Source organism: Micrasema longulum, unplaced genomic scaffold (genome assembly GCF_059751315.1).
Source record: "Micrasema longulum isolate JH-2025_06_02 unplaced genomic scaffold, ASM5975131v1 h1tg000435l, whole genome shotgun sequence".
In the NCBI taxonomy this organism is placed as follows: domain Eukaryota; kingdom Metazoa; phylum Arthropoda; class Insecta; order Trichoptera; family Brachycentridae; genus Micrasema; species Micrasema longulum.
Window position 1 is genome coordinate 635,952 of NW_028277635.1, and position 26,843 is coordinate 662,794.

The following is a 26,843-nucleotide window of genomic DNA, read 5'->3' on the forward strand; positions in this document are numbered from 1 at the left end:
CGATCTTCAGATAAAAATTTAAGCATTTGCTAACCATATTTTTAGTACCTACGACTTCAAGTAATAACACGCTACAGGCTTATAGAAAAACCATCATATGATTATCAACCACAAAGTTAGCAACAGTTTACAGCCATACAAGCCGTAGGTACTCAGGTCGAGAATTGCAAGCGCAAACTGAAACCATCCGTTACACAATATTTACAACGCTTTTATTATTGGCAATACAGTTAAAAGCGTCTCTAATGAATTTTATTTATTTTAAATTTTACAATTTTATCTTTTACTTTTTTTACATTAAAGATAATCGAGACGACGAATTATCACCTTTGTCAAGATTATATTGATATACTCGACACTATTTTCAAATTATCTGTAACTTATTTTATGTAAAACATTTGTTTCTGTAGGGTCCATAGTCCATAGCCGATGACACACAAGTGTTAAATAGACCGACGATGCAATGTCATAATTTTCTATCGAATCCAATACATTCGTATAATGCAACTCTTAAAGTATTGTACGGCAGTCTCGTGAAATAATATTATTTTAATAAAAACGACCTACTTTGAACGACGTCGTCACTAGCTCATATGAATTAACCAATGATAAGAGAGCTGTGAAAGATAGCTGGTTTACTTACCGTAATGGGTTTTTTGTCAGCCTTGTGGCGTAGTGGTCAGCGCGTTAGCCTACCGTACAAGAGGTCTCGGGTTCGATTGCCGACATGGTTGACATGAAATATATATTTAAAAATGTGTTTTTACACTAGAATATTTCATAGTCCCTGGACTGGTACCTGAAGCGTAAGACTGATCATCTTACCTTCATGGCACAAAAGTGATCAAGATACACTGCGTTAGGTGTACTAATTCAGTGCCCTATGCACCATTAGGTGCGAAAAGGGAATGATGATGATGATGAATGAAACTTGTTGAACATTATTTATTATTAATTAAATATATTCTCATTCAATTGGCGGCCTCCGTGGTGTAGTGGTCAAGGCGCTTGACTCACACACGGAAGGTTCCGGGTTCGATTCCCGGTGAGAACCCAAAAATCAAATGTGATTTTTCTCAAGCCTGGGTGTTCTGTGATGTAATTCGCCACTGTAATTGGGCCTCTTGGCCGGTTGTGGTGCAAAAATAAAATATAAAATAAAAAAAAAATTGTCGGAATAAGCAATCTATAATTCTTTAGCCACTGTTTGGCCTCTGTTTGGCCTCTGCTTCGCCGCAAGCTTGGGCAACTAAGAAAAATAATATTGAGAAATTGAAAAAGGAAAAAAAAACTCCCTATCTAATCCATTCCTCGTAAACGGAGTCACCTAAGTAATGTAAACCATAACAATTTCATTGATTTGTCAAATGACATAGCAATGGGGTGTCTTTCCCATTAGGGTTGCTTATAATTCGAATTTAATATGGGCTATTATCGTCAGAAATATTTTCACATATACCACACTCATTCAAGGTTTTGATTTATAGTACAAACATTCTGGGTTATTTATTTATATAAGAAATTATTCTGAATAAGGGCACGACAATATTGTATTTATTAAAGTTTTATTAGTGATAAACGATAAGAAAGGTCTCGTTTCAAGATAATTTAAACAACATATCTCTGAACTTAGTAATAACAGTTCAAAAGATATTTGTTTTGATATTTTTTTATCTTGTGCCGACTTAAGATTTAATATTGTATTGATTTATTGTGTTATTTATTACTTGAACTAATTAGAATGCAATCATCATCATCATTTTTTATTCATGTCTAAAAGTGCATAGGGCTCTGATTTAAAACTCCAATCGCAATGTATCAGAAATAATTTGTGATACAGGCAGATTTGACACTTGAAAAAATAATTAAAAAACTCAAATAATGATAATATATTTAAGGTTATTTATATATTGACATAATCAAAATAATGCGCATGCATATTTTAAAAATAACTTGATTTAGATGCTGTCCGTTTTGTTGCAAATACTTTGAAATGATAGCTGCGCTACAATCTCCCGTCAGATATTTTCCTGTGGGGCACTTATTGTTGAAAGCAAATTACTGTACACAAAGTCTGAGGTAGTCTCATAAGAAAAAATCACACATCACAATCACACAAAAAAAAAAAGACCATTATTGCTCTAGCGGTGTGTGCCGCTACCCCCCCCCCCCTGCTGAAAATGTTATTATAGCTTTTAAACTGCTACAGACCCAATATACAGAAGTTTTCCATCATAGCATTATAGTCCCGCAATTTGTTATTATAAAGTCACTTTTTCATAATAACAAATAAAAATAACCCAAATGAGGAAGTTCGGTGTATTTTTTTGTTTGTTTATAGAGGATTAAACTAAGCCAATTTAGTTTTTTTTATTTTATATATCGTATTATTAGCGCTATGCTTTTTAAAGTATTGTATTTCTGAAAAAACTCCGCGTGTGGCGACAGAGGTTCTCCTCTGTCAGTTTTTCCGATTCGTTCGTTTACGGAAAGCAAACCGGATATCCGTCATTGCTCTCATATCATTGGTTGGTTAGTTGGTTATGATCCAGTGACGAGTGGTGCGTTTTTACAAAAATATTTTTTTGTACGTTTTCAGGAAACTTTGAGTTACAATTTAATGCTCTAATTTTTACCGTGCGCAAGAAAACATTTTTCATATGCGATTTCCCGATGGGCTGACGTTCCTCATTACAAGTCGACCGAAAATGGCGAACCAAACAGTGGTCTCCGGGCTATGAAATAGCTTTTGTTGGACTTCTTGCGGATTTTTCTCACTCCAGTAGTGCACACTATGTTTATTGACGTATTCATCAATGTAAAAATGTTGTTCAAACGTGTTGTGGTAGAAAATCACCCTGGCGTAGTATTCTCTCTCCTTATATAAATATTTTCTTTCAACTCTTCGATGACTTACAACTCTTTTTAAAAAAATGAACAAAATTTGGAGAACTGAAGTATTTTTAACGTCGGTAGATGCTACAACCTTACGAATGAATTTGTGCAAATTTCGCAAATTTTTGTTTCTCTCACGGTTCACGTTTTCCAGACTCAAAATATAAGTCCGGGTCTACATCAACTGGCTTGACAGATCATCACAAAATTTTCGTACATCGAGCTAAGCACAAAAAAGTCACTTAGCACTTTGGTCGAATTCTTATTTGCGAAATACACCTCATTCGCGAAAGCACGGTGGGTTGCTGTTGCTGTCCACGGATTCGTGGCTATTAAAAAACCCGCAACACTCGCGTCGAATGATACCCTTTTCCTTTCGCTGCCAGTACTATAACCAGAGAGAGTGCGATTTGAAATTTCAAATCTGCCGACGGACACACTGTATATGCACATTAAGTTAAGGTATAAGGGTGAGATAGGCACCATTGACAAAATCAAGAAAGGACTTCTGCGCTGGTTTGGACATTTAAAACGAATGGACGGCGAAAGAATGGCTAAAAATATTTATGGTGCAAATGTTGATGGATAACGAAATCGAGGAAGACCGAGAAAGACATGGCATAACTAAGTTAAACATATCCTCGAAGTGGAAATGTCAAAAGTCGGAAGTCGGAAGTCGGAATATTCGGCGCGCGTGCTTGAGATGTATGACTAGAGAGGAAGAGCGGTCCGTATGCAAATACATAGTGATATCCTCTTTGCCTACCTCGACGGGGATACGGGGTGATGGTTTGTTTCTTTTTTCATTAGTTGAGACTGCTCGTGAATGTCATATACAATATACATAATCTAATAAAATAAATATTAAACAACTTTGTTTTAAACCATTTAATTTTTAAACGAGCAGTTTCAAAGTTACACAAGTTTCTTTATTTGGTGAAGTTTATCAAAAATAAAAAAAGTAATATAGTATAGAAAAAAAAAGTGATAATGAACAACGTTGTTTTCTATTATTTTTTTTTTTTTTTCAACGTATGTTTCCTCACTCTAAACAAAATACTAGAGCTTTAATTGCAAATCATAATCATTTAAAAAAAAATATACTTTCAAATTATGTTTATGTTCTTTTGTTTTAAAGAAAAAAATGTTAATTTGGGGTCGCTACGTGTGGATCCGTTGAAGAATAGGTTTTCAGAAGAACGAGTTGACTAAAAAACAAATTCATTTGTTCTATTTCAGTATTAATGTAACTTTTTTTTTCAAGTGGAATAATGCGGAGTGGCTTTACACACGTATGTTTTTTTGTATGAGTACGCTTTATTTCTTATTTTTTGGCATTGTATTTAGTTATATATAGAAAACTATTATTGGCCTATAATTTTGGTTTATTTGTAAACATTATTTGTTTTTTTTACTAAAGTTTATTTATATATTTATTCACTTATTCATTCAAAATTACAAAATTATAATGAATAACCACAAAGTGAGTTCTTCAAACCTACATTTTATGCTACAAAATATTTTTGTTTAACATTTCTGATCAAAAATGACTTCTGCGCTTTTTCAAGGAAATTTCAAAACTAGACCCTAGTGAGAACAACTTAATATCTTGGTCTGGCTCAGTTTGAGGCAATAAAAATAGAGTTTATTTAAACTGTACAAATAATTAGGGCTTTAACAGCTTGTTGTTGAAGCTAAGATAAATATTTATCAAGAGCATGATATCAAAGATGAACAGTGCAGTGTTACGTCAAAATAAACAAAGGGACTACCTATATAAGAACTTTAGCCATACATGTATATCGTAACTCGATAGTGCGTGGCCACAATGGCGAGTGTTTTTCGGGGCGCAAAGTGGCGCTGGCCAGGTGCCTGAGCGCGGGCGCCGCGCGCGTTTCAAGGTCTGACCACTCGGTTTGTTTGCGGATAATTTTGATATTGATGCGTGTGACACAATGTTTTGCGCTACTTGTGTAGATTTGCCAAAAAACGGTGTCAACCGTAGGAAACTGGACTCCATCCAAAGACAAATAGCTATGAGGTCGTGCAAGGAATACAGGACAATATCCCTGCTTTCAACTTAGGTTTTGAGTAGATTTTCTTATTTTCGGAAGTTTATTGGCCCACTACGAGTAAGTACAGAATATTCCTACTGATCCCAACACTTAAAGATAAAATAAAAGTTTATATGAAAGCAGAAAAATCCACTTTTATGCAAAATAAACCACATACATAAAAAGCAAAGTAAATAATAAATTCAATTCCCATCTAAAAAAAATCGAAAGAAAAAAACGTTTATTTTAAACTGGTTTGACTTCCCCGCCAACCGCGTGGAAAATTGCGCTCGGCGTCTGCGCGATTAATGTCACAAGTCCAAAATTGTGTTTTTTTTAGCATGCAAAAGTGTTCCGGAATTTAATATTTTCTATCTGCAGAATTAACAAAACTATTATTTAAAATATTTGTTGCCTTGAAAAATTTGTACTATTTTTTTTATTAAAATTCAATAAGATATATCTGGTATATAAGCGGTGGTGACACAATGATTACTGCAGCATTATTACTGCTGCAAACATTTTACAAGATATGGCCCAAGTGAGTGAAATTAAAGTTAATAAAATAAATAAATAACTTTGTTTTTAACCACTAATATTTTTTTTCCACTGACCGGTTTTAAAGCAAACAAACTTCTTCGTCAAGGTTTACGTAATTAATGAATTAATTCCTATTTTATTTTTATCGTGTTAACTAAATACTACACTTGGACCCAATAAAACGAAATGAAAGTTGTTCCTTTGTTTTTGCCAATGAGCATATATTTTTTAATAGCGCCGGTGTGTGTATCTAGTCTCATTTTTTAAGTTGTGTTACTATTATTCCCGGGGTGAAACGTATGCATAAATAATACTGCAACTTTTGTAATTTTCTTGTTCTTATTGATGAGTCTGGGCGGGTCGTAAATATTCATCCAGTGTTTTGGTTCTATATCACACAAGACATGAGACATAGGTAATATTTTACCATAAACAAATTGATGACTGTCTTTTCCTAACTTGCAATTAAATTGTATTTATGTTTGCAAAGTTTATTTGTAAAGTGCTTAACCGTGCGTACCACAGCTATGCTTTTAGATTATAACTTCAGTTTATTTTCCTTTATTACTAATAAATACAAAACCATTTTCACTAAAATATTTTTTTTGTTTGCATTTCGCACAGCTTAGTCTATTACATTGACCAATTTCGATGCAAAAATTCTATAAAAATCTATTTTCTTCATTAAGCGAGTATTTCCCGATTCACACATTTTAAATAGTAGCTTAACAAAACATCAGTAATAACGAAATAAAGAGACGGTACTAACATGAGTATAGATACCGATGGTTTCTACGCAAACAAATTATAATCTAATTAAATTTAAAACGACTAAAATTTATTAAATTGTTGCAATAAGAGTTTCGCAACGAGAATCGTAAATATTGATGAGTCAGAACGAGACGTGAAGGAAAGAAAGAACGGGACTAGTACGTGGGCCTTTACATAGCTTTGCCTACGTCACTGGTCTTCAGGAGGTACCAACTTTGCGGGTCCCTTGTCTCTGGTCCGCACCGGCTCTGAGGCACCACATATGCTAAAATAATCAAAACAATGACCGCCAGTGTAAAGGATTCTCGACGTGAGCTGTAATTGGATTATATTATGGAGAAATAACTAGTTATAGTATCAATGCATCAAAATATCAAAGTTTCATTAACAGATTCATGTCCGCGTTCAATGGCTTTTATACGTGAAAGCTAGCTCAATCTCTTTAAACAATAGATCCATTTTAATGAATAACCTTAAGTTCTTGAAAACCAAAACTTTTCGCTTAGTGTTTGAAGATACATAAGACAGAAAATTGAAATAGATCATGTTTGACTAAAAGAAGCAGGGTAAGTGGAATATAAATATTGATTATTATTTTTTAAATATTGCAGACTAGTCGATAAAGCAAGACTATTTTAAATTATTGCATACGAATATGTCCGTCTGCGTAGTTTATAAGTCTGAAAGCCAAAATATTATTAACGATATGAAACATACACGGATTATAAAATTTAGCGCTTGAATTACGAAATTGTGAAAAATTGAAACGAGAGAGAATAGTAAAATAACCCTGCATTTTCTCATAAAAAACTAAATTTCAGAACAAATGAAATGCCTCATTCATCTTCAGACTGCCTACTACCGTGAGTCCTCTAAAATCAGGTTCACGTTCCGACATGAACTGTAAGCAGTTGACGTCCAGGAATAGACAACCAGAAGTCTTGTGAAGAATGCATTCGCAGTTTAGATTCTCGGGAAAAAGAATGGCCTCCGCTTATCCGCTGGTCCTCCAATTGCCACCAAAAAGTTATGCGTTCGTTGTGAACTTATTGATGTTATTTTAATTGCCACTTCATTGTTTTAAATTATGAAAGACTAGTGCAAAAATCAACAAAAGAAATACTCGTATGCAAGGATCGTTCAAATTAGTTTCTCGCAAAAATACACACATCTTTAAAAAAAGTATTCCTCATCTAAAAGGGGTTGAAGAGCCGATAACAATAAGTCCGAAGGGCAATACTAACATATTACGCAAAGCGACAATCGTAAATAATAAGAAATACATAGAAAGTATGGAATGAGCTACCTCTTCATATAAAAAATGCACCTTCTCTAGGCACCTTCAAGAAACGTCCGAAGCATTATTATATATCCTTATAATCCTAAACTCCCTGAATTTTACTGTTTTTTTTTATGTATATTTTTATCCCTTTTTCTTTCCTTGTTTCCTTTTTCCTTCTCCTTCCTAAGTCATTATTTGATATCACATTCCTCGGTGAAAAGTTCTAGGTCTGACCCAGAAATCCGTTACAATCAGCAAAAATTTATGTTGCCTGCCTGGGTGCACGTGTCACTAGTTTGTATGACAAGTTTCAACTTGTTTTTTTAAGTAGTTTGTTTACACGAATTTTCGCAGTGAACGTCTTGCGTGTTTTTCGTTAAAATGGATAAACTTGAATATCGTGCGGTCATAAAATTCTTTGTTTTGGAAGGATTAACTCCTAAGAAAATACATCTGAGGTTGACAAAAGTTTACGGGAACTCTGTTCCTTCCATATCAACTGTTAAAAAGTGGGTAGCTGAATTTAAACGTGATCGCGCGCCCTTCGAAGATGACCCACGTGAAGGACGATCAAAAACCGGCACCACATCGGAAACCATCGGAAAGGTGCATGATATCGTGTTGGACGATAGACAAGTGAAAGTAATTGAGATAGCTAAATCTGTGGGATATCGGAAGAAAGGGTATGAAACATCTTGCACAAATATTTAAGAATGCAAAAGCTCTGCGCGAGATGGGTGCCGCATTTGCTGAATGCCAATCAAAAGCAAATGCGCAAACGACTTTCGCAGCAATGTTTGGACCAATTCAATAAAGATTAAACCAATTTGTGTGACAATTTGTCACCATAAATAAGACATTAATCCACCACTACACGCCAAAAACGAAACAGCAGTCCAAGCAGTGGGTGGAAGCCGGTAGTTCAGTGCCAAAGAAAGCGAAGTCGATCGCATCTGCCGGAAAGGTCATGGCCAGCGTGTTTTGTGATGCGAAAGGGATCCTGTTAATTGATTACCTTAAAAAAGGCAGCACAATTACAAACGAATATTACTCCATCCTTCTTGACCAGCTGGATGCCAAAATTTACGAGAACAGGCCTGGCTTGAAGAAGAAAAAAATCATATTTCACAGGACAACGCACTGCATCAAGGGTGCATTGGCGATGGGAAAACTGCGGGATTTATGATACGATTTGCTCGACCATTCCCCCTATTCTCTTAATTTGGCACCCTCAGTCTTCTACCTGTTCCCAAATTTGAAAAAAATATTTCTGGGAAGTGCTTCGCGTCTAATGAAGAAGTTGAGAGGGCCGTAGATGAATATGTTCACAGCCGTCCAGACTCTCCCTCCGAGAAGGAATACTGATATTGGAAAAACGCTGGACTAAGTGTGTTGAAGTCAAGGGAGATAATGTAGAAAAATAAAATCATTTTTAACTGAAAATCGCAGTCTTTCATTGTCAGGCCGAGAACTTTTCATCTTACCCTCGTATGTGTTACATAACGTACATATTTTTATTTAAAGTTTATATGTGCAAACCTTATCTCGCAATTAATAAACAGCTGTAATTGTTAATTAATTAGGTTTTTATTTATGTTTGAATCTTTTGATTTATATATTTATTTATTTTTTTGTACAATTCTTTTACCAACTCTTATTTTGGCCAGTCTGTGTTTTGGTTGGCTGGAAGATATTGCTTTTAGCAATAAGTCCGCCCAAGTACTTTTTCTTTGTACTTGAAGATTTAAAATAATCAATAAATACATGATTATTCTATAAATAGATACAAACCTGTATGATTTATTTTTAAAAATGCATTTTTATGAGTTCACTTTTTTTTACACTGCCCATAGTATACCAACATAGTTACACAGTTTCGGAAAGAACAAATCTTTCCATCTACTAGTGTAGTTAACGTTATAAAATTTGGTAACTGCACCTGTAGATGGAAAGATCTGTGATTTTCAAAACTATAAGTAAAGTAGTGTTCCAAAATAAATTCTAGTGGTCTCATATCAAAGTGTCCTGTTTAATAAATTAAATCATTTTATACTTATTTGTTTATACATTTGTATAAACCACTTAATTTTTTTAATTACACTTCGACCGGCTTCGAGGTTACTACCTCATCGCCAGGAATTTAACTGGCGATGAGGTAGTAACCTCGAAACCGGTCGAAGTGTAATTTTAAAAAATTAAGTGGTTTATACAAATTTATAAACAAATAAGTGTAAAATGTCATACCACAAAGTGAAAAATGTTTTTGATAACAATAGTATAAATCATTTTAATTCACAAAGTTAATGCCGATTTAACATGCAATATTATAAACTGTAAATACGACCATGGCTTATTGACTAAATACGAAAATCACAAATAAAGGATGCAAAAGTTATATTTAAGGAATTGATATACCGTAGCTTTAGTTCTTTTTTGTCCAACAGACCTTTATTTATAAAGAAATAATAGAGAAAGCCTTTATTTATAAAATTGTAAAAAAAATAATATATTGTTTATATTACATAGTCATTATTTGGGACTATTTCGTAAAAAAAACTTAAAAGCCCATTTTTCCAGATTTGTGATTTGGTCTGTTGGACGAAAACGAACTGAATTTTCTTGAGAATCATTTGTATGAGCTAATTTCTGGAAGTACATATAGTGGGAGGGTCCGATGTCTTGCAGGACACCCGCTGGCACAGCGCAGGTTGAAACTGTGCAACTTGGTTATAAGCTTAGACTATACCCTGTCTGCGTAATCTATAAGTGTGAAAGCACTTCAATTAATGATATGAATCATAAACGTATAATATAATCCAAATATACTGAAAGAGATAAGTTTTTATGTTCCCAATAATTATACTAGAGCGAGATCTCATGCACTGTTTAACACACCCGAAGGCGTACAAGTTAGAATGCACCTATTAATAGAGCAATTCGCTTGCTGAATACGGCTTCTGCGGATAATAGGGATCTATTTTTCTGTACATATTAGCAGTTTAGCTTTCTATTAATTATATTCATTAACTTCCAACTTATATTTACAGTCTGCATTAAGAAGTGGGTTAAACATGCTGACTACAATTTATCAAATAAACAAATTCATTTTTTTATTTGAAAATTTATTTACTAACCCTAACGGATTATTACGTTCATTTTACATATATAATATATATTTTTTTATTCACACTGATAATAATATTTTTTACATCGTTTGAAAAGTTTGTTCGAGTCTTTTGTTTTGTTTCGTCTTGAAGTTTATTGTATAATTTTAGTCCCTGATTTATTAGTCTCGATTGTCCTCGTCTCGTTTGGGAATGTTGTATGGGATATTGTTCTAATATTCTTGTATTATGTCCATGTTCATTACATTTTTTTTCAAGTTTTAGTTCTTCGTCTACAATGATATCAGTGGCTAACTTATGAATAAATTTTAAAGATTCTAGTTGCAAAAGTTCATTAACATTGAATTGTTCAGTTTTCTTAAAGAGTTCTTTAGTTGGTGTTAGATGGCTCTGCACTGTGCAGTGTACTGGAATAAAAATATGAAAAAATCATAAAATATTTTTTATTATTTTTTATATTTTTAAATACATATTCTTAGAGAACGCTAGTTTGAAGTTGTTTCACTCAGTTAACTGTCCAGGGGACAAGACTGTAAAATGGGTGTAATGATGTCGCCAATTACGGAGCGGTAGTTGCAGCCAATTAAGTGACTTTTCAAAAATATTCGCCGTCCTGCTGAATACGGGACAATATCCGCAGCCTTCCGGCTAACTTTAGTTTTCCAATTAAGCCGGAGTAAGGCGGCGCAGGCCACGGGAAGCCGCAATATGGGACATATCCACATAATATATCACAATGATTTTCGTGTACTTCAGCCTCCTTGGAAATAATGGAGGTGATAGAACAACAAAAACGCAGCGTGAAGTAAGCTTTCATACCGCGTCACACCTCACTCCACACTGATACACGTGACAGTGTTTTACGAAAGACGGTCAACCCTGGAATATCGGCACAACTTGTAAAAACCAAAAATGATCGTAAACGATATATTGGCGTTTTACGTCAGAACCTTTGATTATCTATACGACTGCGTGTAAAACTTATATATCGTGAGCATTCAACGAAAACTGGTCAAGTCAGAACTTTTGTTTGTTGACGAATCAAGATTGAAGTTTCTACATGGACACAAACTCGTAGTTTGACTATTTAGCTCACTATTGATTTAAAGTTTTTTTTTTGCTTTACACAGTTCAAAACATGAAAAAGGTATTGTGTTAATGTGGAAGTGTTTTGATTTTGTCATTTTTTCCTCTAGCAGAAGTTATTAGACTGATTTCATCAATATAATTATCAATTTTGTAAAATAAATTGAGGGTAGACTTGGTTTATTTTTTAGTAAAAGATACCATGCAGCGTTAAAACTTGGTCGAATAATCTACAAAATAGCAAACTTTGACTTGGCCACTTTTCACTGTATGCTCACAATATCAGTAATCAGTTCAGTTTTCTATCTTATTATTTAAAACTAAATATACTGCAAACAATTTCGCTACAATTCTTTACTCATATAAAAACTGTTTTTACTCTCCCCTGAAAAAAAGTTAGTTTGGTATTTTCAAGATTTACAAATTAGACTGACGATATTCTACTTTTTGCACCACAAGAGGCCATTCCAATTGTTTTGTGTCCAGGTGGACGAAGAATACAGTTCTGTATGAAATAAAACCAGAACCTTGACGACTTTTTTCGATACGATGCGATGGCTACTTTCAGGTAAAAAACCTGAATAAGGAAGAAAGTCCGTCTCGTTGTGAAGTGGTAAGAGCGTTTGCCTACCATTATTGAGGTCTTTTTTGAATTGTAATACTTTATTGTTCCTGAACTGGCACCCAAAGAGAGGGACTGATAACCTTACCTAAATGTAATACTCCGATGATTGAAATACACTGCATTTGGTTTAGTAATGCAGTGCCCTATACACTACTGGGTGCGAATTGGGAAACGATAATGACAAAGGGCCGACAGACTCACTCACGGTGGTTTTACGCTCAAATATCTTGGAATTCTCTGGGATAGATCTTCCGGCTTATTGTAGATATCTTCGCCACTAAAACAATGTGGGATGAAGATGGATTGGCACGGTTTAGCTCGAAGTCTTATATGTTGGTCGTGTTTATGAATATATCATATATCATTTTTCTATTGCCCTTGTTTGTCTTTGCTACATAGTTTTATGCTATTTTGTTTAGTTTCTTGTGCGTATGTTACTTCATATAACTGTTGTAACATGAGTAGTATTGAAACAAGAATAAAAAAACAATTATTTTCTTTTACCGCGGTTTTTCTCAGAAACGTGTGTACCTGAGGTACTACGCTCTTCATACGGAGGAAAACTTTCTCGTAATTAATACTCGATATTCGATTAAATTCATGTATAAATTCACTGTATTATGCACCATTAGGTTCGGATAAAGGGATAATAACGATTATGTCTAGAGGGACGGTATTCTGAACACAATCGCACGCGAAGAGATCGCTCTGTAAGATAGCGTGTATTTAGCACGTAAATACGCGATAAAAATGCGTCGTCAGATACCTGGGAGTATATGTTCAGAAAATGGCAGCTTTCAAAAAGAACTGGGAGTGCGGTACAGAGTATGAAGGCTATAAATAACGCCTGCGCAACACCTATTCTCCTCTATAGATGCGAATCGTGGCACCTCATTAGAGCCCAAAACAGGAAAATACTGAGTTTTGAGAATAGGTGTCTCAGAAGAATCTTAAGTGCGCGGTGCCTTATTCTACCACTGTACCTAGACGTAACTTTATGCCACGTAAGGCCTATATTGCCTCACCGAAAGATATAAAAAAAGACTATAAGCCTTCGAAATGTGGTGTTACAGAAGAATATTAGGAATATCCTGGAGAGACCACATAACTAATGACGAGGTTATCAGAAGAGTCGAAGAAGGGATGCACCTAATCAAAACTATCTCAGAGAGGCGAGCCAAATGGATTTACCTCATTATGCGCCATGAGGGTCTGCTGCGTAACATAATAGAGGGAATGGCTGAGGAGACATATCACAGAGGGCGCCCCCGACGGGAGTATTTAGAACAAGTGTGTGAGGACTTGAACTGCGTCTCATATGTTGAGCTGAAGAGGGCATCAGAGATAGATTCATAGCTGAATGTCTTCGGTTTAATTTTTAATTCAAACTTTTGTAATAGAGTTACTTCGAAAATACAAAACAATCCACGAAAGAATACGAAGGTGTCACAAGGTGTTTTTTGCAATTTCTTAAAAAGTGGATTTTTTTGAGTTGAGTCGTTTTCGTCCTAAAAGTGTGATATGTATCAACTTTGATGAAATCCATTGGTGTTAGATCCAATACTGATGTACAAAGATTTGGGCATACTTATGTTATTATTTAAAATAATGTTTGTATTCAAGCACTCCGTTTGTTAAGTACTACAATAGGTCTGCAAAAATGATCGTCAACACGAATTTGGACCATTCTTAATACGGGCAATATGATTCTTATATTTCAAATATTTTTTCATAAAATAAGTAAATATAATGCATTGTGTATGTATGCCACGTGAAGAGATCGGTCAAACTAGAAACGAAACTGCGAACAGATCAATAAAAAATATTACTGAGTAAATTGCTCGATGTTTAATGCTACGATGTTCCCGTTACTAAATGTATTGCGCATTGACAGACTCTTGCATAACTGTCTAAAATACAACTCCTACTAAATAAACAGTACGTACATACATGTTACTAATATCAGATTTCTGATCCGAGAAACGTAGTCTTCTTGCAAATTAACACAAAATCATGTTTTTAATCCGTTTTATAACTATAAAAATTTAACTGTTAGGTAGGTGGTTTTTAATCTACAGTACTTAACCAAAAATATTTAATAATATTTTTTTTTTAACTAAAAGTTTAATGCCCTTTAAAATGAAAACTACTCATCAGTAATTATCAGGAAGAAGAATGTGGGAGGCTAGGCTGGATGCCCTGTCATTGGCTTTATGTAAATGATCTATTTTCTCTAAATTTGTTGCAACAGAGAGGGAAAACATTTTTGAGAAATGAATATGAACGTTTAAACATTTACAGGGCTTATGACCTGTCCTTGGCTAGTTTACGTAGCCGCTTTGCACACTGTGTAACTGTAAATGCCTGGACTTTCATATTCCCTTCTCAAAAATGTTTTCCCTCTGTTGCAACAAATTAAGATCTGAATAACTCCTTAAGGAGGAAATCCAGCCTGTCTGCAAATATTTGGACATACTCAAAACATTGTTAAAGTACATTTAAAAAAAATAAAATGTTTGCACCACAACAGGCCAGGAGGCCCAATTACAGAGGTGAATTACATCACAAAACACCCAGGCATAAGAAAAATCACATTATTTTTTTGTATTCTCACCGGGAATCGAACCCGGAAACTTCCATGTGTGAGTCAAGCGTCTTGACCTCTACACCACGGTGGCCGCCAAATTTCTTATCAAATGTATTGTGTTAATTATAATAATTATTAATACAGAGTAAATAAAACGCATGGTACATGTTATATTGAAGAAAATATAAAAACACACTTTTTGATATCACGCAGCATCTAAACTGCATTGTATTTAATTTTATTGTAAAATTATGAACACAAAATATTTAATTAAAAAAAGTACTCGTGTAAAAATATATTATAAAATATTTATTATGTTTTCTTAACCTAATGTCTTTTTCATGTACACCCATATACAACCCTCTAGCCCAATAGAGATTATTTAAAAAGATTGGACATTTTAAACTAAAAACAAACATTTTAATTTCACCATTCTGTAGACTTTAAATGCGTTCGTGTGAGTTTTGTGAACGCGCCAGCTCTTGTTAATCGATATGTTATATATATATCAAAATAGTTTTTACATTTAAAGTATATTAAATTGATTCAACTTACTTTTCCTTTGATAAGCACCCAAAGAAGAGTCCAGAAGAAGCACCACGAAGATGGCAAGAACCGATTTACACGGCTCCATATTTCGGTCTTCACAATTTCACTTAAAGCTTTACCATAGATTTGTCTTATTATTTTTTCTTAGTGTACTACAAACAAATCACTTAGAAATATAAAAGGAAAAACAAATGCTTGTGGATGTGTTTTTAGACTTTAATGAATGTAAATTTAAAGAAATTTGTTTAAATTTTTATTTTAAATAAAGTTATTGAAGAAAATCTCTGAACCATTCCCTTCCATTACAAAATAATAAAAAAACTCGCCAATAAAATACGGTGATTATAAAACTATATTTAGCTCAATTGTTGAGCTATCCTACGTGGTCTGAATCGTCGATATATAGCAAATACATAAAATAATAACGCAAACATGTATTCCAAATGCTAAGGTCTTGCCAAAGTGGCGAGCGTTTTGCAGCGCGGCGCGGGCGCGGTATGCGGTACCTTGCCGCACCCGCGTGGTCCCATTTGTTTGATTTCACCGCGCCCGCGCCACTTCGCAATACGCTCGCCACTATGGCCAAGCACTAACTGTCAATAAAACTCACAAAGGAAATAACTTATTTCGTACTATCTATGCAAGTATTACTATATTCAGGCGATATTCTCTGCGTCCTGGCGGATGAAGACTATAGTTCTGTTTGTGGAATAGAACCAGAACCACCCCGGACGAGTGTTTTCGCCTCAGTTTTAATCCGTAATAAATATTTTAAGTGGAATACGTCCCCCTCGTTGTGAAGTAGTTGGCGTGTTTGCCCACCACTCTTGAGGTGGATTCCTGACGGGTAAACTTGAAATATTGATTTTAGAGGTGGTTTAAAATGCAACATTTAATTGACTTGTTGAAGCGTAAGACTGATCACCCTACCTTCATGTAACAAATGATCTAATTACGTTTGCTGACGGTTGACCAATGCAGAGCTTTAGGCACCAATGGGTACGGCTAGCCGAATGATGACTTTGATTCCTATTTCAATATTTTTAGTATCACATTTTATGTCTTGTTAGTTCAATGTGCAAGTATTTTGTACTGCGGTTTATTTGCACTGAAGGAATTAATAGATTTTTTTTGGATTTTTAATGTTTTTTTATATTTTATACTTAAGAAAATATTTAACGTATTTTTTTTTTCAATCGATGATTCTCAAACTGATAATTAAAAGATAAAATTAACTTACAGTATATGTTTATTCTATCAAATTAGTTTTATTTTACTAAAATGTGATTGAAATTTTCCTTACATATCATTTATAAAATAACAGGAATTCGCTCCAAAACAAACGAACCAGCCAGAAGCCAGCTGTCAAAGTTAAAAACGAACTTTTCTGTGTAATACTGATTACCGACGTGTACAAAAAAAACTAGAGACGAACTTAGGGGTTCTAGTGAATAAAAATAAACTCGCCGCTTTTAAATTTCAGTAGGTACAAAAACCGTGTAAATTTGAATGAACACCCGTGCTCAAAGGGTTAATAAATACGCAAATGTCTCTAATATATTTGCTTATGAAGCCTTGAGGTAAGAATTCATATTTACGGTAACGAATAAGATAACGTCTTCGCGTCGTTAATTAGACGTTTTCAGAGCAAATAACAAATATTTCATGAAAAAAGTTTGTCGTGAAATTTCAAGTTACATAAATAATTTTATAATTAACGTATATAATATTTCATTAGTAAACCTATACCTCTTTTGAATCCGGGCGGATCAAGAATACAGTTCTGACAGAACAGTTCTGCGTGTGAAATAAAACCAGAACCATGGACGTTTGTTTTTGACGCGATAAAAATCGTGCAAAATTAAATCGAGTGGAGATAAGTACACTACGCCCCGTGGTATAGTGGTTGGCGCATTCGCGTACCATACCTTTAGTCCTAGGTTCAATTCCTTGCAGGCCGGACGTGAAGTATTGATTTTAAAGGTATTTTAAACTGCAATATTTAATTGTTCCCGAACTGGCGCCTGAGGCGTAAGGCTGATCAGTTTCACCGTGTAACAGATGATCGAACTACGCTGCATTTGGTTTACTAATGCAGTGCCGATGATAAAGATTTTTTTTTCCACTGATCTTATTTTCGTAGGTACTTAAATGTAGGCGAATGTGCCAATCCATTATTTTTTATTAACCGTTTTTTTTATTCAAGAGTAAACGAATATGTTAAGAGGTATTTAAAAAAAAAAAAAAAAATCCAGGTTGGTAAAGTTACATTAATTATTCTAAGTAACACTAAAACATCCCATGAAAATAAAAAGTGCGGGCAAACACTTTCTTGAAATTCTAACGCTTAAGTACTTACTTTGTTAATACAATAAAAAAACCTTTTGGTGTATAGGGGCTGCCGTGTAAACAAAATATTGCACCAATTTTTAAACATACTGGCAACCTCCGCACTGCAATACTGCCGTCATAAGTAAAAAGGCAGTTATTTGCAAGAGTCATATTTTGAGATATGACACTTTTGAGTATTTATCAACATTACGCAAACTTAAAAAAAAACTGGATTTATTGATCATTAGTAAAAACACATAAAGTTCATTGTTTCTAAAGTACAAAACCTATGTGTGTAATATTCACTCAGATTTTGCTTCTGGATCTCTAATTATTGCGCTATTGCTTAAAAACTTAAAAAACATTAGGGATATCGTTTTTCGTACTAAAATATTTTTTTTACTGCTCATGTGCTCATTGTTTATCAAATGAATCGAATTTTTTTAAACTTTCATCCCTCATTTTAAATAATTTTGTTATTTTTGTCAAAAAGCTTATTTTTTGTGTTTGCCGCCAGAATAGCTAACACTCCTAAGATGTTTCCTTGATTCCCAGTGAGAACCAAATTCCAACGTTATTTTTCTTAAGCCAGCGTGTTTTGTTCTGCTATTCACCGCTGTAAGTAAGCCAATTGGCGTAAAGTGATGCAAAAAATACAATTTGCGAATAAACTATAAAATATAAAGTAATTCAAAGCCCAACTTGCGATCGTTGCATCGTTGCATGGTTTATTTTTTATATAAAAATAATAAAAAAACGCAATATAATTCAATACCTACCGTATAAACCGCAAATTAAAATAATTCGGTTAGGTGAACCATATTTTCACCAAAAAATATTTCAGCTCTTTAACATCACAAAAATTAAACTGGTAATGTAAGAATTATTGTTCAAACATAGACAAAATAGTGAGTTTTACAATGTGTATAAAGAGGGTACTTAAACCACCCGATGACAGGTCATAAGCCCTGTGAATGCATAGACTCAATTTCTTTCCTCTCTGGAATGTTCTCCACCTCTATCGTAATATGTTAATAAAATAAATATAAAGTTTTCTTTGTTATAATTTCATCTAAAAGGAAAATATCACATCCCTAATACGAATACTAATAAAAATAAGAGAAATGGATTTTACAAACTTGATTGTATTTCTAAAATCAATATTGACTGTGGAGAAATGTTTTTAAGTGAAACTTTAAAAAAATAATTATTAAAAAATAAGTCCCTAAAGAGGGTGACATGTTTGGCCTTGTTAATTGTGATGTCAAGATTTGTGACGATGCTATATTTAAATTTAAATGGTCACAAACGAAGTTCAAAATATTACCGAATCTAGAGGTATTAGAAGCGTATCCAATGTAATGGACATTCTTCGCGGGAATTCAAAAAATTTTTTTTGCTGCTTAAGTGGATTTTTTTTTTTTACTCGACAGTATAACATAGACCCTATTAATTCCAATTGTAAAAAAAAGCAACATTAGTAAGGTATCGGGGTTTGATTCTGAGAGTCAATATAGAAATACATATCGACGATAGAAAGTAAAAAGTTAACAATCAACATGTAACAACTTTACAGAACAGCCAATTAAAACATGTATTTTTTTAATTAACAAGAAATATCATGTTTAAAAAAATCAATTAATTCGACATGTATTGTATATGCCGCATATTTTAATGTTTTCATGTTACTCGTGACAGTATGAGCAGTTTCTGGGAGGATCGTGTACAAAATATCTTGTACATTGCTGACAACCTAATCAAATTAAGTTTAGCCTATGACGTTCTTTGAGTAAACGATGTTTGCGTGAAAGCACTACAAATTGAAATTAGCCAAGGCCCCATAAAATAAAGTAGCTACTTCTACGGACATTTCTTAACTCTATTGCAACTATTATTATTTTAAATTAAAATGCCCACATTTTTTATTAAGTGATTGATTAATTTGTAAAAGTGTGTAAAAACAATAAATTAAAGTGTTATTTCATGTGTTTAAAAAAAACTTAACGTAATAAAATAAAGTTTTTTATTTTGACATTCTTAATTTACACCCACCGGAGATGAGTTCGGTTAGACCCCAGTAGTATTTGAAAAAAAGTCCATTGCGAAAAATCATTTTTATCCGTCATTTTTCTTGACAAAGTAATAAAAAAATGTATATAAACTTTACCACACATCTTTTTATTGATTGTCAACATACCTTGACAGTTGAGTAATATTGAAAAACATACTAAAACTGCTTAAAACACGACATTTAAAATTGGGTCTTATCTGACCCACCACCACGTGCTTATTTTACTAAGCCAGCGGGCTTTAACAATTAAGGTTCTATATTAGGCAGGGCGGATGCGAAATACACATTTGAAAATTTTTTTTGAACTGCAATATTTCATTGTCCCTGGACTGACACCTGAAGCGTGAGACTGACCACCTAATCTTCGTGTAGCAGATGATCAAAATACGCTGCATTTCGTTTACTAATGCAGTACCCTATGCAACGCGGGATGCGAAAAGGGGGTTATGATGATTTTTACGTATAAACGCCCAACAGGCACTTGAAAACAAAATGAGAATTGTTTTTTTTTTAAATATTCTGAATTTCAAAATAAAGTCTAGCTCAGTTCACAAACATTTGTATGGAAATCAACATAAAAAAAAACCATTTAAAGAAATGTTGGCTTTCTTATAATTTATCAAAATATTTCAATTTTGGTGGGCATTTTCAACGAGTTGTAAATAACTCACAATTATCAGATGGAAATTAAAGCCAAACGAATCATAAATATGAAACGGACTCCATCCTTATTTCTATAATATTAATCGATTCTAGTAATAACATATATATTTTTTCAATTTAAAAAAAAATCTAATAAAATGAAAAGTGTAAAACTAACTGCCTCTCAAACACAAGATGCTTGCTCGGTTAGAAACAATATTTAAAAAATATATATATCAATAATAATAATAAAAAACTTGACTTGTTTCCTTCCTTTAACAAAAGAAGGCACTATAACTGAAATAAGTTAAAATATTTGTAAGTGAATAGAAAAAAAATATTTAAAAACATAAAAATATGTACCTGTAATGAACGGACGTGAAGTGTAGAATTCAAATTAAAAAAAATGTTTTGAATAATAAGTCAAATTAAATTGTCATTTAAGAAACAGTTAAGTGTGATAATTAAAATAGTATGCAAATTTTCCGAAAAACGTGTTTATAATCAAGTATATTGACAAAAATGCTGTTTTTAAGACCCATTACAACATGTTATTGTTAGCATGCAGCTTGAAAAGAAACCCTATATTTTAAATAAAAAATCTATACTACACGTATTTATGGCAAAGAATGATTTTATTCAGCGTTGACTGCCTGTTTTCTTCGAAACCCCTGTGACTCTCCACAGAACACTAGGGTTCCGCAGAATACCTTTTAGGAACCGTTGCCCTAGACTGATGCCCAGGTCATGTAGGTATACACATTTTTCAGGGCCATACCACGAAGCTTCAGAGGAACATTTTTTATGAAGTTCTTTTAAAAACATCGTTATGAACTTTTGAAAAACGGGTTTTTTAATAAAATAAAAACGTATTTGAACAACGAAACTACACGCACCAGACCTGGAAGGGGTTTGTGGGTGGGATACTTGTCCGAGAAACGAAGGATTGTCTCTATTTTCAAATTATAATATTTTAAAAAATATGTGAAAAAAAAAAAAAACATTTTTTTAAATGTACTCGTATACCAGGAGGTCCATGAGGAATGTTTCTCAGAAGTTTCGCGGCCTAGCCCTAAAACACAGGGTATTTTAAACGGTCGTTGATACGCTGCAATAAGAGCAACAAAGCTTAATATTCTAGAAATCTTAAAATCAGCAGCAAATATTAAACCATTTAAATCTTAACTAAAAGAAACCTTTGAGACCCACCCTATTCTGAACTCCATATAGTAGAAAATTGTGTACTACTTGTACCATCACGCCATTTTCCCGTAGAGGTAGACATAGAGAATGGACCGCCAAACACGTCTATCCTGGCATACATTTCTATATTCTGACATTCTTACCATACATGCCCTTCAGTTATGCCTGCTTTGATATGACCAGACTTAAGATTAGGTTTGTGATCATGCCACGTCTTTCTTGGTCTTCTTCGTCCCACGTTACCGTTTATTCTCGCCATATATACCTGTTTTTCCATTCTTTCCTCTTCCATTCGTTCTACATAACCAAACCATCTCAGAGACCCTTTCTTAATCTTTTTAATTATACCTGACTTAGATTTACACTAGCCTGATTTCATCATTCGTAACTCTGTCATACACTGATTTCCCACACCTTCGTCTAAGAGATCGCATTTCGACCACGTTTACTCTGCTTTCATCCTTCCGCTGCCAGTTCCATATTTCACTACCATACATAAGTGTTGGAACTAAAACTCCGTTGTGCACTGCTAGTTTAGCTCCGATTGACATATTTTTATTAGCAATTACTGTGCGCCGTTCATTTTGTTGCCCGCATTCTCCCTCCTTTCAACGTCTTTTTCTACTCTTCCATCTCTTGGAAACATGTTTTCCAGATACTAGAATCATTTTACTTGTTCGAGACATTTTTTTTTACATTTATTATGCAGTCAGTAACCTCACTTAACCTTTCAAATACCATCACTTTTGACTTACTTTCGTTCATCACCAATTCGCTTCCGAGGCATACATCATGCATTTTAGTGAATATTTGTTGCAAATCCTTTTAACTGCTTTTTTAAAGAACTGCATTATTACCAAAATTGTGTCTTTTAAAATATAATATCTTATTTTAAAGAATCTGTTTTAGAAAGTAAAAATTAAATGTAAATAAAATATAATATAAAAAAAATAAAATTAATGTAACAAGAACTCCCTCTTTTAACAAGAGTTTTCAATCTATTAGAAAGGTAGAAACGTCATTTATGTTTGTAAAAAAATAATTCTTATTTTATACTATTTGTTTTTTTTGTTAAATAAATAATTTAAAAAGCGGTGTCCTATGCAATGATGATGCGACGATAATGATTAGTTTGGACCTGATAAGCTGACTAAGATCAAGACAATTCTCTCTCTTACTTATATTTTTTGGAACTGTATGATCGTGGCTAAAAAATATCAGTTATAATATCAAAATATAATTCCTTAAGCTGATCGCCGAGCCTCGCGTGACAGAAAATATAAAGTTTGTTTATTATACATCATGTTAAAATGATATTTTACAAATAACTTACAATATAATGTACAGAGATGAGCTAAAGAAATTAATTATTCCCATTTATTGCATGCAAAATCGGTTAACGTAAAAAAAAACTAGGAAATTGTAGTAAACATGGACGCAATACGAGAATAACAGAACAATATCATATACAACATTCTAAAACGAGACAAGGACAGTCGAGTCTAATAAACCAGGGACTGATATTATACCATAAACTACCAGGCAAAACTTAACAAAATTTAAATTTATTTATTTAATACGTTTATGTACATTACAAATAAATATTTAAGGCATACATAACTCGAGAAATAAAATATAGCTGTACAATAAAAATGCAAAAAATTATTTAAAAAAAAAATAGAATTAGTAATTAGAGTAAAAGGAAGCCCCCCTCTCTGAACTTTCATTTAGTCACACAAAAAAATGTCGATATCCGAAGAGATGCGGTTAAGTAAAGACATTGCTCTTCCTACTGGCATTCAAAAGACTATTATCATCAACAATGAACATGAACTTAAAAAAGAAAAAATATTCGTTAAATGAATGTAATACGTATGGGTTTATTAATAAATAAATTACAAATTACCTTAAACAATGACTCATTGGAAAATTTTAAGTTTAAATAAAAAATATATAGTTTGCTAGATCAAAATGATTAAATTGAGACATCACAATCAGCCACCATCCCACACTTAATGGTGCATAAGGCATAAGTAAATCAAATGCAGCTTAGCTAGATCGTCTGTTACATTAACAAACTGCGGTGACAATAGTCACCGAGCGGAGGCGAGACGGTTTGCTGGCCATATACTGCGGATGCCTCATGAGAGCTTTAATCACGCTTGCCTACTTTACAAGGAATGAGGTTCTAGACGTCCCGGACGTCCGCTGCTGCCTGTCCGTTGGCAGCTTATGTCAGAACTACGGGACGCGAACCTGACTTGGGAGGGCGCACAGAAGCTGGCCACCGACAGAGATGCCAGGAGGCTCTTTGTGGACATCGTAATATGCTCAAACTGAGGAGCGGACATGGGATGATGATGAGGTATTAATTTATAAACCTTAGGTAATTAATTTATAATACACGAGTATTTATCACCTTTTCCCAATCGAGTAGCAATCAAATCGAAAACGCTCGTCGGGGGTTCTGTTTCTATTTCACACGCAAACTGTTTTCTTTATCAGCCCGGACACGGAGAAATTGGTAATGAAATTAATCTAATTATTAAGGCTAATTTCATTTTATCAGCTGAACTAATGAAGTTAGTTTTATTTTTTTTAACACTGAATTCTTTATTTATAATTAAAATATGGCATTCGTCGATGCGATTTATTGTAATCCGCCATAAAAAAATATTTCGTAGAAAAAGTAGAAAATTAGGAACACCCGAAAAAATGTTTTAAATTTTTAATCCAATATATCGTAACGTATTTTAATATTTCAATTTATACATTAAAACATTTAATAACTGAAATCGTACACATTGAAAGCTTTTTCTACGTTCAAGGGGAATTGAACTTTTAACCCCTTATCGTAAACAAAGCCATATATGGCTTTAAGTATCAAAGTAAAAACGTATTTTTTTCTCTTTTCTCAAGAAAACTATCGCGTAAGAACGTTATAAGTGCATGAAATGCCAAATACAACCAAGTTATAATTTGGTATTTTGATGCATTTAAGGCTATCTATATAAACGCCCGAATTTATTTTACTTTTAAACAATTTTCATACGTCTTTCCAAGTCTCCTTCATAACGAATGTTTTTTTCAAACCGAAAAAAACCATGCGGTAACTGTTTAAGGATTTTTTTAACAAATGTACGGACAGTAAATTTACTGATTTATTTAAATAATAAAATAAAACATTTAAAAATCGTTATGTAGGTATGCGAAAAAAAAACTTCTAATTTAAAATATATATGTATGAAGAATATATGCGTTTTATTTTATTGTTAATAAATTATTCACTCAGTAAATGGGTCAATGGTTCAGAGAATGTCAAAAACAACAATATTAAAATAAGAAACGTTAATTTATTTCCAAAATACATGTCAGAATTAAATAATATTTCTTTTCCGACTAAAAAATAAAATTAAAATTTGAATTGTTTAATTCAAATATGAATAATTATTTTTATTTTGATATCTAAAAACATTATATTTTACATACCATCAAGGTCTCAAAACCACGAAAACTCACCACTAGCACTTTGAAATGTTTTTATAAAAACAATTGAAAATTGACTAAACTGTTTCGTTGAAAGTTAAATCGAGGAAAAAAGGACCCGACTGCAAAGACGTCGTACCGCCACGGCGCCCAGCGAAGGACTGGATTTCTCAAACCAACAGTGGTAGCATCACGGAGACATGCATCACTTGCAAGCGTCACACAATAAAGGATCACCGAGCAAAAATCGCCCAGAAGCGCGTAGACATAACATCATGGACGTAGAGGGAAAATTTTCATTTCCATTTCCCTTTCTATAAAAAAGCTCACAAACTTAACTGTCCTCATTTCCATCCGCACTACAGAAGTGCATAAGCTCGCATCGGGTGCAGTATGTAAGAAAATAAAAGTATTTAAAAAAAAGTGTTTGTGCATTTCTATTAAAAATAATGCGCACGTAGCAATTTTTTTGTTTTTTTTAATTGTACGCGTTTTCACTTTTAAATTAGTTTCCCGGAGCTGGCTTGGGAAAGTTCCATTTTCGGGGCACAGCTTTGTATTATGAAACAATATTTTGTTTCTTGTTTCTATCCATTAAGAACATGAGATTGCACAGTATGCACAGGTAGCAAAATTTACATTAAAAAAAAAATTCTTCATTATTTAGAAGTAGGTACTTAAAATATTTTGAAATTGTTTTTCTTTTGTGATTTATTGCAACTACATTTTATTAATTATTAAAAGTTTTAATCGCACACCTCTGTAATTTTTTTTTTTTAATGTGCGGACAACAAATAGGTATTTTATTTGAATTCATTCAGAGTGATGAGATTGTACATTATAATATGAAATACTGGATGATCATATTTCGTAATGACGGGTTTAATTTTCATTTATCATTTAAACCCTCATCTGCTTCAAATGGTGCAAATTGCACTAAATTGATTCGAGAAATTAAGAAATAGAGCATTATAAAAACTTTTTTTTTCAATATTCATGTCAACTGTGTGCTTCGAGTTCGAATCTGAGACCTTTTTGCGCCAACCACTAGACCACGCGACGAACAACCTTTTAATATTATTTAAATTTTTTTTTATATTTCTTTTTATACATAATTTAAGTTGTTTATTGGCGGGCTTATTATGAAATGGTGATTTCTTCCAACCAACCAATAAAATACAAATGTTATTTATAGTATATAATTTATGTTTTAAGGCGTTTTCAATAGAAAATTCATCTTTTTTTTAATTTACTATATACAAAAATAGAAATAACAACATTTGCAAGTTAATTACTCAATAGGAAAAGGGAAGAAAAAGAAGAGACGAAAGGGGGATACATTAAGGAAAAAATACACCTAATGATTGTGTTCTGGAGTCGTTCAAGTTTATCAAATAATTCATAGCTTAAAGCAGTCATGGAAACATTATCGTAATCTAGAATAATATTATGATATACATTTATGTATATACATAACTAAGTAAGGCAAGCTCCATCCTGTTTGATGCTAAGACGCTTGCTTCACGCTCTGCTGTTCCGGGTTCGATTCTCGACGAGATCACTATAATTAAATGAGCTGGAATTTACCGGTGCAAT

At 33.2% G+C, this 26,843-nt stretch overlaps 1 protein-coding gene across 5 annotated transcripts in view; it reads right to left on the minus strand.

Annotated features, from left to right (window-relative positions):
• Positions 1–26,843, minus strand: part of trol (terribly reduced optic lobes) — a 439,681-nt gene that overhangs the window by 152,225 nt on the left and 260,613 nt on the right. Inside the window, exons 1-2 of one of the 5 annotated variants that reach the window (XM_088226480.1) lie at positions 25,251–25,395; positions 15,521–15,666 (exon numbers count right to left, since the gene is read on the minus strand). The exons of 3 other annotated variants lie outside the window; for them this stretch is intronic. In XM_088226480.1, the coding sequence (XP_088082606.1) occupies positions 15,521–15,599 (79 nt within the window). In that variant the 5' untranslated portion in view covers positions 15,600–15,666; positions 25,251–25,395. Of the gene's footprint in view, positions 1–15,520; positions 15,667–25,250; positions 25,396–26,843 lie in introns of those variants that run through there. One more of the 5 variants, XM_088226481.1, reaches the window with a different exon arrangement.